The sequence below is a fragment of the Alosa alosa genome, chromosome 1, assembly GCF_017589495.1.
Source record: "Alosa alosa isolate M-15738 ecotype Scorff River chromosome 1, AALO_Geno_1.1, whole genome shotgun sequence".
Classification (NCBI taxonomy): Eukaryota; Metazoa; Chordata; class Actinopteri; order Clupeiformes; family Clupeidae; genus Alosa; species Alosa alosa.
Genome location: NC_063189.1, coordinates 51,993,572 through 52,008,988, shown reverse-complemented (window position 1 = coordinate 52,008,988; position 15,417 = coordinate 51,993,572). Strand labels below are relative to the sequence as shown.

At 41.6% G+C, this 15,417-nt stretch overlaps 1 protein-coding gene across 5 annotated transcripts in view; it reads right to left on the bottom strand.

Annotated features, from left to right (window-relative positions):
* Positions 1-15,417, bottom strand: part of zfyve9a (zinc finger, FYVE domain containing 9a) — a 228,504-nt gene that overhangs the window by 16,117 nt on the left and 196,970 nt on the right. For all 5 annotated transcript variants that reach the window (XM_048260472.1, XM_048260453.1, XM_048260462.1 and 2 more), the window contains 5 exons: positions 12,624-12,848; positions 12,323-12,405; positions 12,001-12,105; positions 11,592-11,742; positions 11,272-11,352 (listed from right to left, as the gene is read on the bottom strand). In XM_048260472.1, coding sequence (XP_048116429.1) covers positions 11,272-11,352; positions 11,592-11,742; positions 12,001-12,105; positions 12,323-12,405; positions 12,624-12,848 — 645 coding nt within the window. The remainder of the gene's footprint in view (positions 1-11,271; positions 11,353-11,591; positions 11,743-12,000; positions 12,106-12,322; positions 12,406-12,623; positions 12,849-15,417) is intronic.

Below are 15,417 nucleotides of genomic sequence, written 5' to 3'. Positions count from 1 at the left end.
CTTGCTCGCCTGAGTTTCCGGAGGAAGTACAGGCGGGCTGAGCTCTCTTAAGCCAGTGATGCAGTGTTGGTGGTCCAGGAGAGGTCTTCACTGATGTGCACCCCCAGGAATTTGGTGCTGCTCGCTCTCTCCACCACAGCACCGTCGATGGTCAGTGGCAGGTGTTGGGTGTGACCTCTCCGAAGTCAACAACAATCTCTTTGGTCTTGCTGGACGTTCAGCAGGAGGTTGTTGTCCCTGCACCACGTGGTCAGATGGTTGACCTCCAACCTGTATTGAGTCTCGTAAGCCCCTTGGTGATGAGACCCACCAAATTTCACTATGTGATTGTTGCTGTAGGTTGCAGTGCAGTCATCGTCCAGCAGGGTGAAGAGCAGCGGACTGAGCACGCAGCCTTGGGGGCCCCTGTGCTCAGTGTGATGCTGCTTGAGGTATTGTTGCCAACACGCATTACTACTTGGGGCCTCTGACAGAGGAAGTCCAGTAGCCAGTTGCAGAGGCAGGTACTGAGTCCCAGTTTGTCAAGTTTGCAGATGAGTTGTTGTGGTATTATGGTGTTGAATGCAGAACTGAAGTCTATAAACAGCAATCTCACATATGAGTCTCTTTTTCCAGGTGGGTGAGGGCTGGGTGGAGGGCAGAGCAGATTGCATCCTCTGTAGACCGCTTGGCTCGGTATGCAAACTGGAAGGGGTCCAGGGTGGGGGGAGAATGGCTTTGATATGTGACATGACAAGCCGCTCAAAGCACTTCATGATGATGGGTGTCAGTGCCACAGGGCGGTAGTCATTGAAGCAGGATGGAGCAGTTTTCTCGGCACAGGTATGATGGTGGCAGCTTTGAAACATGATGGGACGATGGCTTGCTTCAGGGAAGTGTTAAAGATGTCTGTGAAGACATCCTTAAGTCCCCCGCGCAGTCCTTCAGCGCCACGACCTGGGATGTTGTCTGGACCTGTTGCCTTATTTGGTGTTGATAGCAGCAAGTGTCCTCTTCACGCTGTCGGCAGAGAGGCACAGGGGCTGCTCATGTAGAGGGGATGGGTCTTCTGTGGGCAGGTGCTGTTTTGTGCTTCCAAAGCGAGCAAAGAAGCGGTTCAGGTTGTTGAGCAGAGGGATGTTGCTCTCACAGCTCTGTGGCTGGGCTTGTAGTCCGTGAGGGCCTGAATGCCCTGCCATAGGCTTTGTGCGTTCCTGCTGTCTTTGAAGTGGGTGGTTATCTTGTGAGTGTATTTTTTTTTGCTTCCTTGATGCCACGGGACAGGTTGGCTCTCGCTGTTTTCATGCCAGCTTCATCCCCAGCTCTGTAGGCTTTGTCTCTGGCCCTCAGCAGCCTGAGGACATCCCCTGTCAGCCATGGCTTCCAGTTAGCCCAGTGATGATGTCTTTTGTGTGGGTCACATCATCGATGCACTTGGTGATGTAAGAGGTTACAGTGTCTGTATACTCCTCTATGTCTGTCCGGTTGTTGTAAGTGGCTGCCTGCTTAAACATTTCCCAGTCTGTTGTGTCAAAGCAGTCTTGAAGAGCATCGGGAGGCTCCCTCAGGCCACACTTTTACCTGCTTACTTAACCGGTTTGTTCGCTTTACCCTTTGTCTGTATGCGGGCATTAGCATAACAGTGATATGGTCTGAAAGTCCAATGTGGGGGGGGGTGGCTTTGTATGCTCCTTTGTGTGTAGTGTAGACCAGGTCCAGGATGTTATCTCCTCTTGTTGGAAAATCAACATGCTGGTGTAGCTTTGGAAGTACAGTTTTGAGATCAGCATGGTTAAAATCTCCAGTGAAGATGGTGAAACCGTCTGGGTGTGCCGCCTGTTGTTCACTGACAGCCTGGTACAGTTCACTAAGAGCAGCGTTCTTATCGCTGTTGTTGTTGGTAGGCGGGATGTATACCGCGACTAGCAGAATCGCGAGTAATTTCCTTTGGCAGGTAAAAAGGACGGCACTTTATGATCATAAACTCTGCCAGTGGTGAGCAGTGTTTGCATACTACTACAGTGTCCCGCACCATTCGTCACGGATGTAAACACAGATTCCTCCTCCTTGATTTAACTCCCTTTACAATGGCCCTGTCTGCTCGATAGCATGCTAGCTGCTCCAGTTGTACAGCAGAGTCCGAATGTTGTCATTTAACCAAGTCTCAGTGAAGACGAGCACACAGCAGTTACTTACTGTCCGGTTCGTTGATCTCAGCAGTCGTATGTGATCCATTTTGTTGTCCAGTGATCGTTACATTTGCCAGGAGAATGGATGGTATGGCTGAAGTTGGCTGGCCGCTAGCCTGGCCGGACGCCTCAGCGCTTGCCCCTCTTCTGCTTCCTCGCTCACGCACCGGCGCTTTCTTTCGGGAGGAGTAGCAGGCGAGTCGGTGTTGTTGCAGGCCGAGTAGTCCGAGTTCCTTTAGCGTCTCTGTTGCAAAGTCCAGAACGCTGCAAAACTTGCTTTTTGCAGATGTCAATTAAAACTGCCTGCTGTACTTGTAGTACGGCGTAGTAAGGCGAGAGGCGAACACGTAAAACTTTCGGACAAACACTTTTAAACAAACAAAACACTGTACGGTTGGGACAGAGAGAGGTAAATGTGTACGCGCAGCGCCGCCATCTTGGATCTTAAGAGAGTCATACTTTATTGTTTTTAACGATCTCTATGCTACTCACAAAAATATAGGTTTGGGGACATGATGAAGTAGGCTATCCAACTGTCGTGTGTTAAATTATTGTGATTACGAGCCAGTGGTTTTCAAACATTATGCGTGACTCGGACATCTAACTAAATGCAACAGGCTCATATTGTCCTCGCATTCGCAAAATGAGGACTAGTGTTTTGTCAAATTGCAAATAGCTATTTGTTTTAACGAATTTTTATGATAGTATGAAGTACTTTTTGTTTAGGCTACTATCTTAATCTTGGAATATGGGGAGGGAAGTGGCGCATCTGCACAAGTTAGCCAAATCTGAATGTAATTCTGATAATAATGAGTTGCTTACTGATTCTACTTAGTGTAGGCTAAGGCTGTATGGCCTGTATGTGATGGCAAGTGAAACAACTGGCATTTTCAAGCATTGCTACTTCATATTCATATCCTCTTCATCACATTTTAAGATTAATAATGGTTGCCATTAAAGAAATAATGTATCAGGATATTTTTTATATCAGGCAGGTAGTAGACTCTAGCATGACAAACTGGAATGAAGTCATGTTTTTGGCCTCATCAGTGTAAAAAACCTATTGCATTATTCCTTATACAGGCCTTATCATGGTTGCCTAGTAACGGGGATGCTGGCGAGTCTAACGCCGTTCCGTCTGGCTTGTTTCTTGACCGCTACGATCACAGAATACTGGCCTTCTTGTAATTCCAAGAATCTCAAAAATGACAGTAGGTGGCAGAGCTTTCAGCTATCGCGCACCCCTCCTCTGGAATAATCTCCCTTCCTCAAATCGATTAGCAGACACCCTCCCTATTTTTAAGTCTAGACTTAAAACATACCTCTTTACTGCAATCCCAATCCAGTCCAATCAAATCTAATCCAGTCCAGTCCAGTCCAATCCAGTCCAATCCAATCCAATCCAGTCCAATTCAATCTAATCCAATCAACAATCACATGAAGTAGTCTCATATCTCTGCAATCCCAATCCCAATCCAGTCCAGTCCAATCCAATTCAATCCAATCCAATCAACAATCACATGAAGTAGGCTCATATCTCAGCAATCCAAATCCAATCCAATCCAGTCCATTCCAATCCAATCCTGTCCAATTCAGTCCAGTCCAATCCCAATCCAATCCAGTCCAATTCAATCCAATCCAATCAACAATCACTTGAAGTAGGCTCATATCTCAGCAATCCCAATCCAATCCAGTCCATTCCAATCCAATCCTGTCCAATTCAGTCCAGTCCAATCCCAATCCAATCCAACCCAGTCCAATTAAATCCAATCCATTCAACAATCACATGAAGTAGGCTCATATCTCAGCAATCCAAATCCAGTCCAATCAAATCTAATCCAGTCCAGTCCAATCCAATCCAATCCAGTCCAGTCCAATTCAATCCAATCAACAATCACATGAAGTAGGCTCATATCTCAGCATTCCCAATCCAATCCAATCCTGTCCAATCCAATCCATTCCAATCCAATCCAATCCAATCCTGTCCAATTCAGTCCAGTCCAATCCCAATCCAATTCAATCCAATCCAATCAACAATCACATGAAGTAGGTTCATATCTCAGCAATCCCAATCCAGTCCAATCAAATCTAATCTAGTCCAGTCCAGTCCAGTCCAGTCCAATCTAATCCAGTCCAGTACAATCCAATCCAATCCAATCCAGTCCAGTTCAATCTAATCCAATCAACAATCACATGAAGTAGTCTCATATCTCAGCAATCCCAATCCAGTCCAGTCCAATCCAATGCAGTCCAATTAAATCCAATCCAATCAACAATCATATGAAGTAGGCTCATATCTCTGCAATCCCAATCCCAATCCAATCCAATCCAATCAACAATTACATGAAGTAGGCTCATATCTCAGCAATCCAAATCCAATCCAATCCAATCCAGTCCATTCCAATCCAATCCTGTCCAATTCAGTCCAGTCCAATCCCAATCCAATCCAGTCCAATTCAATCCAATCCAATCAACAATCACTTGAAGTAGGCTCATATCTCAGCAATCCCAATCCAATCCAATCCTGTCTAATTCAGTCCAGTCCAATCCCAATCCAATCCAATCCAGTCTAATTCAATCCAATCCAATCCAGTCCAGTCCAGTCCAATTCAATCCAATCCAATCAACAATCACATCAAGTAGGCTCATATCTCAGCAATCCCAATCCAGTCCAATCAAATCTAATCCAGTCCAGTCCAATTCAATCCAATCCAATCAACAATCACATGAAGTAGTCTCATTTCTCAGCAATCCCAATCCAGTCCAATCAAATCCAATCCAGTCCAATTAAATCCAATCCAATCAACAATCACATGAAGTAGGCTCATATCTCCGCAATCCCAATCCAGTCCAGTCCAGTCCAGTCCAGTCCAGTCCAATCTAATCTAATCTAATCTAATCTAATCTAATCTAGTCCAGTCCAGTCCAGTCCAGTCCAGTCCAATCCAATCTAATCCAGTCCAGCCTTGTCGTCTAGCTTAGTCTTGTCCAGTCCAATCCCAACTTCTGCTTATTTGCTTGGCCCCCACATTGCTGCTTGCAGCTATATTTGGGGGCCAAGCAGCGAAGCTGCGAGGCAACCCATAGTGATTCTATTCGTTCTTATTGGGGGCCAAGCAGCGAAGCTGCGAGGCAACCCATAGTGATTCTATTTGTTCTTATTGGGGGCCAAGCAGCGAAGCTGCGAGGCAACCCATAGTGATTCTATGTGTTCTTATTGGGGTCCAAGCAGCGAAGCTGCGAGGCAACCCATAGTGATTCTATTTGTTCTTATTGGGGGCCAAACAGCGAAGCTGCGAGGCAACCCATAGTGATTCTATGTGTTCTTATTATTATTATAACGAAACGCTAATTTGCCATTGAACCATACAGTAAAAAGTTGGGAAATTTGGCACATTGATTCGGTATAGTCATATGATTAATTGAACTAAGTTTCATGTCAAGTGCTCTAGCGCCCCCAATGTGTCAGATTTTGCATTACATCTATACGCTTAAAGTTTCAACCATACAAATTGAGGTATACTTGGAATCCTTGGATGAGGCCGAACTCAACGCACCCCATGACGTCAATTTCCCCTAAGTTGGATCTTCTGCCATATTGGATTTAATCAAAAACACTTAAAAGGAATCAAAGGTCATAAAGTTTGTCCGATTTTGACGAAACTTGTCGCAGATGACCGTCAGACCATGACTCACAAATGCATTGCTTTTTGGAGCCATATTCAAAACCTGTCGCCTGTCACGACCAATCAAGTTTGGCGGCAAAGCCGCCAAACAGGAAGTGAAGTAATATTTCAGTAAAGTTTTAACGTATCAAAACCAAAGTCAGTACATGGGCTCAGGACTCAATACGGAGGAGGCTCAATAAATTTGATGACTTTTGACCTATGGGTGGCGCTATAATTAGCAAAATTACATTTTGGCCTGTAACGGATAATGTGTTTGAAATTAAAACTTGCTATTGGTGTCTGTTAATGTTAATGTTAATGTACTAGTGGTGTCTGTCGGAGGCCCTAAGGATGACAGATGTGATTTTGTGACGTGAACATAATTGATCCGGCCGCCATATTGGATTTAATCAATATAACTTAAAAGTTTTCACAAAGGTCACAAAGTTCATCCGATTTTCATGAAACTTAGCACAGATGATCTTCAGATCATGACTCACAAATGCATTGCTTTTTGGAGGCATATTGATAACCCGTCGCCCGTGGTAACCAATCAAGTTTGGCGGCGAAGCCACAAAACAGGAAGTGAAGTGATATCTCAGCAAAGCTTTCGCGTATCAACACCAAACTCAGTACACGGTCTCAGGCCCCAATTAGGAAGAAGCTCAATAAATTTGATGACCTTTGACCACTATGTAGCGCTAATATCACAGGAAGTGGGCTCATATTTCAGCAAAGCTTTCACGTATTGAAACCAAACTTAGTATATGGACTTGGGACCTTATCCTTAGGACACAAAATAAATTTGGTGACCTTCAACCACGAGGGCGGCGCTAGAGTAACACAAGATTAGGTCATATCTCAGCAATGCTTTGACGTATCAAAACCAAACTTGGTTCATGGACTTGTGACCTCATCCTGAGGATGCACAATCAATTTTGCGACCTTTGACCACTAGGGGTGCTATAATTTGCAACACTTTCTCGTATCGACACCAAACTTGGTACATGGACTCGGGGCCACATCCCGAAGACGCTCCATATATTTAGTGACCTTTGAACACTAGGGGCTTATAATTATCAACACTTTCTTCGTGATCGACACCAAACTTGGTATGTGGACTCGTGACTACAACCTGAGGATGCACAATACATTTGGTGATGTTTGAGGTGTGCGTATGTGTGGGGAGCTATTGGCGTGTGTGGGGGAGGAAGTTTATCTGTGTATATGTGTAAAATGCATTGCTTTTTGGAGCCATATTGAAAACCTGTCGCCCGTGGTGACCAATCAAGTTTGGCGGCGAAGCCGCCTAACAGGAAGTGAAGTGATCTCAGCAAGGCTTTCGCGTATCAATACCAAACTCAGTACAGGGTCTCAGGACCCAATTAGGAGGAGGCTCAATAAATTTGATGACTTTTGACCTATAGGTGGCGCTATAATCACAGGAAGTGGGCTCATATTTCAGCAATGCTTTCACATATATAACCAAACTTAGGGGCGCTATACTTATCAACACTTTCTTATATTGACACCAAACTTGATATGTGGACTCGTGACTACAACCTGAGGACGCACAATACATTTGGTGATGTTTGAGGTGTGCGTGTCTGTGGGGAGCCATTGGGGTGTGTGGTGGAGGAAGTTTATCTGTGTATATGTGTGTGTGTGGGACGGGGGGGTTAATTGGGTGTGTGTATAATGTAGCAACATTGGGTTGCCATGACAACTCCTGCTCAACTGCTTGGCCCCCGCATTGCTGCTTGCAGCTATATTTATTATTATTATTACTATTATTACTATCATTATTATTATTAGCCTCTGTCATAATCTTTGTCAAAACTTTGTAGGTTGTCAATGTGAGACGTGGGCCTGCTTTTCTTTGCAGAGATCTTTAATTCTTGGCTCAATTTTAGATAAACATAGCCTCAGGTCATCCTCGATCTGTACGCGGTTGCGATATTTAGTTTTGAGCGCAGTCAGTTTTGAAAAACCTGCCTCACACAGGTATGTCGATGCAAAAGGAAGGAGAATTTTTAAGACTACGTCGGAGAGTTGGGGGTATTCCTGCATCACTGCTACCCAGAAGGATGCAAGAGGACAGGTGGTGAAGAGGTGCTTTAACCCACTGTCACTCTTCAGCTCAATAAGCTGTTCCTGCATTTGCAGCGACAGCTCATTTGCTGTGCAGATAAATGGATCCCGAACCCACAAAAATGAGCGGTAGTCCTCCTTGAAATAGGATGCAAACTGGTTCATCAGCGCAGACAGGTGATCTGCAGCTGATTGTAGGAGAGAGGAGAAATCAGTGCCACGTGCATCACTGATGAACTCGGCTCGGGAACATTTCACAGTTACCGTTATTGATGCGGTCATGCCAGAGGGCAAGTTTTTTAACAAACGCATCCATTCTGTCTGCAAGGAGCAAGACATTCGAATCTCGGCCTTGCAAGGACAGGTTCAAGCTATTCAGTCGCTCAAATATATCAACCAAATACGACAGAGAAGCTAACCACAGAGTGCAGAGGTGCTTCGCCAGTTCTGATTTCATTTCAGTTAAAAACAATTTGACCTCTTCGCGCAGCTCATACAAGCGCTGTAACACTCTCCCTCTGGAAAGCCAGCGCACCTCTGTGTGCAACAGGAGTTGGTCATGGCCCGAGCCCATCTCTTGACAGAGGACACCGAACAATTGTGAGTTCAATGGACGGGACTTAATGAAATTTATGATCTGAACTGCTTGATGGAGGACAGACTGACTCAAAGGGCTTTGCCATTTTTTTTGCAGCAAGAGCCTCACGATACAGTGAGTCCATCTGGCAAGCGGAGCTACCTGCTTGACACGTGCAGCTAGGCCACTCTCACGCCTGGTCATTGATCGTGCCCCATTGGTGCAAATACCTACACACCGACAAATGAGTCAAGAACATGAAAAATTGCTTCCCCAGTTGCACAGGTTTGAAGAGGATGACAAAACAGAACATCCTCTTCAATCCCCTGGCCTCTCACAAACCTTACATAGGTGAGCATCTGAGCCTGCCCAGCAATATCTGTTGACTCATCTAATTGCAATGCATAATATGGACTCAGTTTAATATGGGTTATTAATTGCTCTTTGACATCGCTGGCCAGATCGGAAATTCTCCGTGCTACTGTATCATTTGACAATGGGATGACACTCAGTTTGGAGGCAGCGCTTTCACCCAGCATGATTTTACACGTCTTGTGCCGCAGGCAAAATCACTGTTTCGGCGATAGTGTGTGGTTTCCCAAGTTTTGCAATTCTTTGGGAAACCACATACGAAGCTTCGAGACACTAACTTGACACAGTGGTGTGTTGGACAATGGTGGCCTTTTGGAGATGGAGGGCATCGCGTTTTCTTTTAAAAAAATCCACTGGTTTGTCTTTTATTTCAGAGTGCTTGGTCTCCAGATGTCTCTTTAATTTGCATGGTTTCATGCTGTCATTAGCTAGCACCTCCGCACAAATAACACACTGTGGACGTGGTTCTAATGTGCCAGTTACAGAAAAACCAAACTGCAAATAACTCTCGTCATATTTGCGGAGCTTAGCCTTTTTAGGAGCTGGTGCATCAGTTGGTTTATCTTTTTTTTGTCGAACGAGGAATTTGTCCATTCTGTTTTGATGAGGTGAATTCAAAATTAATAAAGTTCTAAATATTAAGGTGTGTGTATTGTGTATGTTAATTTAATGAACAAATTACAGAGGCTATTCCTTGTTCATCCAGGGACAAGCTTCGTGTGGTGTCCGCGCCTTAAGGTCATCGTTGACATTTCAAATGAATTGTAGTTTCTAATTGGTTGGCGTGAAACTGAATGTGTTTGTGATTTGTTGGTGCAGCTGTAGTATTTTTTTTTTTTTTTAGCCCCATGAGCAGCCAGTGACTGGTCCGTGACACGCCCCCCTTGGGGTGTGTTCGCGCCCCCCTGGGGGGCGGGCCCCCCAGTTTGAGAACCACTGCTTTATATTGTTAACATGGACTCCTGGAAAGTTCAGAAATGCAAAATAATAGAATTTTAATCATGCAATAAAATATGTGATTAATCGTGATTAACTATAGGAATTCAGCGATTAATCGTGATTAAAATTTTTAATCGTTTGACAGCACTAATTTCTAGCTAAAGAGTGCAACTTTCATTTCATCTGACAATAGACCACACTTCCAGACAAAGTCACTGTACCATTCGTAACTCCTGCCGTTTACACTGGTAATTAAATTACTGGACATGCCTTTACCTGGCATGCCCTCTAAATAATCTATTAGCAGTGAGGTCACTTGGTGACCCCAAGATGATACCTTTTTCTGTAACTTTCAAACAGTGGTTCTTATGGAATTTTTTTGCCTATCTTACCATCCTCCATAATGTGCGTGGGGGCAAGATAACCATGGGTCTTTGTCCAAGCATGTTTGTCACATTTCTAGTTGATTACAACCTGTTAATCATTGTTTTAACTGTAAATATAGGCATTTTCAACAAAGTACCTAGTTTTTATAGACATCCCCTGACTTACGAATGTCAACACGCTTGGTTTTAATTTAGATTTAGTGCATTCTCTTGTCTTTCCAATGTTGAAAAATGACTAGAGGATTTAGCCTCTGTCACTTTATTTTCATACCTTAGTGAAAAAAAAGTAATGAACTACTTCTGAAAGATCAAAGACACTCTGATTAACTTAAATAAGTTGGAATTAGATAGGAAAATGCTTCTGTTAGGTTTTGTATATAAGATTTTTCTAGGGGTGCCAATATTTGTGAGCAACGTGTTTTTGTTAAAAATATTTATTTCTTTATGAGATTTTCCTTTTTCTCAGAATAAATTTGCTTCCCTTCAAGGATGGATTTTCCCTCATTGTTTTCATTGTGAGATTACAATAAATCACCAACGGATTATTTTTTATACCTGTTTTTAGTCAACTTTACCAAAGGTGCCAATAATTCCGGAGTATAAGTATAAGTATATATACTCTTTTGATCCTGTGAGGGAAATTTGGTCTCTGCATTTTATCCCAATCCATGAATTAGTGAAACACACTCAGCACACACAGTGAACACACAGTGAGGTGAAGCACACACTAATCCCCGCGCAGTGAGCTGCCTGCAACAACAGCGGCGCTCGGGGAGCAGTGAAGGGTTAGGTGCCTTGCTCAAGGGCACTTCAGCCGTGCCTACTGGTCGGGGTTCGAACCGGCAACCCTCCGGTTCAAGTCCGAAGCGCTAACCAGTAGGCCACGGCTGTCCCCCAGAGGGTACTGTAAGTGACCCTTTTATGCTGCGTTTTGATATACCAATTTATCTAGGCAACAAGAAAACAGGCTGTGTGAAAATATTTGCCTCCACACATGAACACATGAGTGGTCAACTTTAAATGCTACAACTCCCCAACAATATGAATCTGTCCTTTACTCAGCTAATCACCTTCAACTATGCTGGTCTTGGCTGAGTATCCAGAAGAAGCCTTCAGGGCACCACTGAAGACAAAGAAGCATGCACCAGTCACTGCAATAATAAAATAATTAAGATGTGATTAAAAACTAATTAAATGCTATTTTTGTGTTCAAATGTTCTTAAAAAGATACAAAACTATATTATGGTAATCAATTTGTTCTCTGTGCTAGTATATGATACACCAATTAACCTAATGCTTCTAATGGATATAATAATCAAATGGACTCCCAACTTTCAGAAAAAGTAAACAAATTAAATTAAATTGAATTGAATTATTTGCTTGTCTTTACCTTTGTGTGTCTGATGCTTAATGCTGATGGCCTGAGTCTGGTAGTTGCCATCATCGTTCTGAATGCAGACAAGGTGAGAGTCTGCCTGCTCATTGAAGCAAGCACCCACGGCCAGTACATGTTCATTTGATTTATTCAAGGCTTTCATCAGCTGACAATAGAATGACAAAAAGAAAACGGACAATGAAAGAAATATCTTCTCTAATTCAAACTTGATACCACATGACCTAGGGTCTCTATGATTTGACATTAATAACCGGAGATGTAAAATACTGTTTTCTGTCTCTTTAAATGAAAAGAGTGGCCCACGTCTATCCCAAAAATATGGCACCCTATAAAAATAGCTATACGCAGCTTTTCTTTTATTCAAATTCATGCTCAGCCTGTTTTCAGTATAATGCTGACTAACCTCATTGTAGCGATTCTTTGGAATCTTAATATAGGTCTTCCTTGCCTCCACATCAACAACCAAGCCTGTAACCATGGGCAGCGTGTACTGATAGTTACGGAAATCCTGTAATGTAAACAAATTGATCATTATCAGTTTTTGATTACAATGAAGTTAGAAACACCACATTTAACACTATATTACACTGAGGCACACAAGCAACAAAATCAAACAATGTACAAAAGCAACAAAATCAAACAATGTCCACAAAACTCAGACAATGTTTCAAAATCAGTTTCAGAAAAGAGACAAAGTAAAATACATTAGGAGGAGTGAGGCCTACCACTAGCAAGTTCATGATGGTGTGACCAGTCTCACCAAAAACTGGTTTTCTGAACCTCACACTGAACAATGGACAAGGATAAACTATAACATAAAAATGTAAAAACGTGTTAATAGGAAACTGTTTCATTACAGTACCATTTAACATATAGTTACATATTCACATATACACACATATATATTTGATACTTAGATTTCATGTAGAATTCCTATTTTGTATTTATTAATTTATAAGTATTTCATCTAAGCCTTTGCTGGGCCTTTAACATGTGAACTTTCAAGCCATTAGAACTCTGACTCACGTTTATATTCTGCACCTAACCGAAGCATTAGACGGATAGGGAAGATTTTGGCCCAAGGTGTCTCCCATTTCTGGATCAAGATTCCAAAGAGGTATGGTGGATTGGGTAAGAGCAGGTCCTGTAAGGTCTGGAAAGTTGGGGTTATGTAGAGGAAACCTCCATGCTCCTTACTCCCTAGGAAGCTCTGTGTGAAGAATGAGTGGCCCAGGTGTCTCAACACATGACCTAATGAGAGAGAGGTAGAAACTCTTATTTAGCAAAGCACTACAGGAAAACAGAAATCAAAATGTCTAATTATGAGCAGATTATATGAAAGGACTACACTCATTCAGAATGTAACCTGATTCGAAGGGAATGTTACCAAGTTATAAAATGTATCATTCACATTTATGTATGGTATTTCTTCCTGTTTTGTTTTAGTTTAATATTACCTAGGTGCACATGGATTGTATTCAGGGCCATAATTGTAATATACTTTGCGGGGGACCACCCAATATTCAACGAGAGAAAGAGAGAGAGAGAGAAAAAAAACAGAGCCCATGGTGAAAGGGATACTTGTTTAAAAAATACTTTTTAAATAATATTTTGGCCACAATATATTGACTTATTTTGTTATCCATAAGTCATAAGTTTCTTGTCATAATTAAGTGTGCTTGCTGAAAGCAGCACACTTACTGTTCTTCTTAAGTTTTCTTATTATTATTCCCGTCTCCCTAATTTTTGGCTAGCTCCTGCGTCTAGGCCGTTCCAACTTGAAAACGTCCGGTCAGTACCGGTGTAAGTTGATGACATCACGGATCCACATCGTTCGTCCGCCATATTGGATTGAACAGAAAGCGAAACTACATTTTCACAGGTCACAAATTTGACAAAAAACACGAGGATTACTGTTAGCGCAGGCTTTATATAAAATTCTTTGGTAACACTCCATAATAAGGTGCCATAATAAATAGCAAACTAGTAATTACCTAACCCTTTGTTAATATTTGTTAATTGTTACTAAAATATCTATTTGGCACAAGTTAATAGTTTTTTCATCATTAATTAAATATTAGTTGTTTGCATAAAATCTGTATGTTAATGTTTTAACAAATCTATTAACTAATTTTGTATTAATATTTGTTAATAGTTAACTAAATGTCTTTTTGGCACTAATTAACAGTTATTTCTTACATCATTTAAATGTTAAATGTTTATATTTACAAACTATATGCTAATATAAAAGTTAAAGGTGCCATGTGTAAGAATTGAGGTAAAAATATCCAAAAAAAAAATGAGCTACATGCATCAAAAGAATGAGAAGAAATAAGGGCGATGATGTCATTAAAAAAATGACAAGGTATAGCGCTGCAGAGATATCAACCTGAATTAGCATGCTAAATTACTAGCCACAGCCCGACAGGTGTATTCTCTTTGGTTCAAGTACGCCCACAAGACGTGCAAGTTATTCATGTATTGCAGTTTGGCTGGCGGTTATGTTGTTCGCATACCGCCTCCCATGGCCAAAACTGGTATTATGACACATGTCGGGTGTCATAATACCAGTTCAATTAGTTAGTGCAATTCAGTCTAGCAGGAAATTAATGTACATTTAGTTTAGCATTATGTTTATGCATTACCTCTGTATGGTCTACGTCTGTGAGTGTTTAGTCTCAGAATAGCCTATTAATGAACTGTCGTTCTGTGCACCTGAACATTCCATGTCGCATGTCTCCCTTGCTAGTAGGGCTGACAGTGATGGTAGGCCTATAGGAATTATGCATGTAGCCTAATATAGCCCATTCAACTACTTATTTTTATTTTGCTTGTGCAGAGGCTGTTTTATGTATGCCAGTGCCGGAAGGCATGTTTTGTTTGAACTTTTTCTAAAGGAATAAATGTGATAAGCCAGTTTTGGTCTCAGTCCCTTCACCGTCTGACTAATAGTTATATATTACTAATATATTAATAACCAACTTTATTATAAGGGTCCCCCATACTGATAGTTATATATTACTAATATATTAATTAAGCTTAACCAACTTTATTATAAGGGGCCCCACGCTTATAGCTATATACTACTAATATATTAATTAAGCTTAACCAACTTAATTGCAAGCGGTTCCGGCGCCGACAAGAGTGGCAGCATGTCAAGGTAGCTCCGTGTTTTTTTCTTGAAATTCCCCTTGGGGATCAATAAAGTATCTATCTATCTATTGTAAGGGTCCTATGGGGAGTGGTTCATATTGGGATAGGCAGAAGCACAGTTAAATAACAATTAGTTAAATAATAATATCATTAACTTTTCTATTAACATATAGTTTGTAAATAAACATTTAACATTTAAATGATGTAAGAAATAACTGTTAATTAGTGCCAAAAAAACATTTAGTTAATTATTAACACATATTAATACAATATTAGTTAATAGATTTGCTAAAACATTAACATACAGATTTTATGCAAACAACTAATATTTAATTAATGGTAAAAAAACTATTAACTTGTGCCAAATATATATGTTAGTAACAATTAACAAATATTAACAAAGGGTTAGGTAATTACTAGTTTGCTATTTATTATGGCACCTTATTATAGAGTGTTACCAATTCTTCAACAGAAGGCCTCGAATGCAGGCTTGCCCAAAATAAAGGCCTGTGGTTTGCGCAGCCTACAGTAACAGACCCGCCACAATGTGCGGTATGATGCTTTTTTACGACCAAGATGTTTTTGGTGCCCTACGCACACTGCATGTTCTTAAATAACAATGATCATCAGTAGGCTAATATTCGACCATTAATTTGTGTAAATGGGC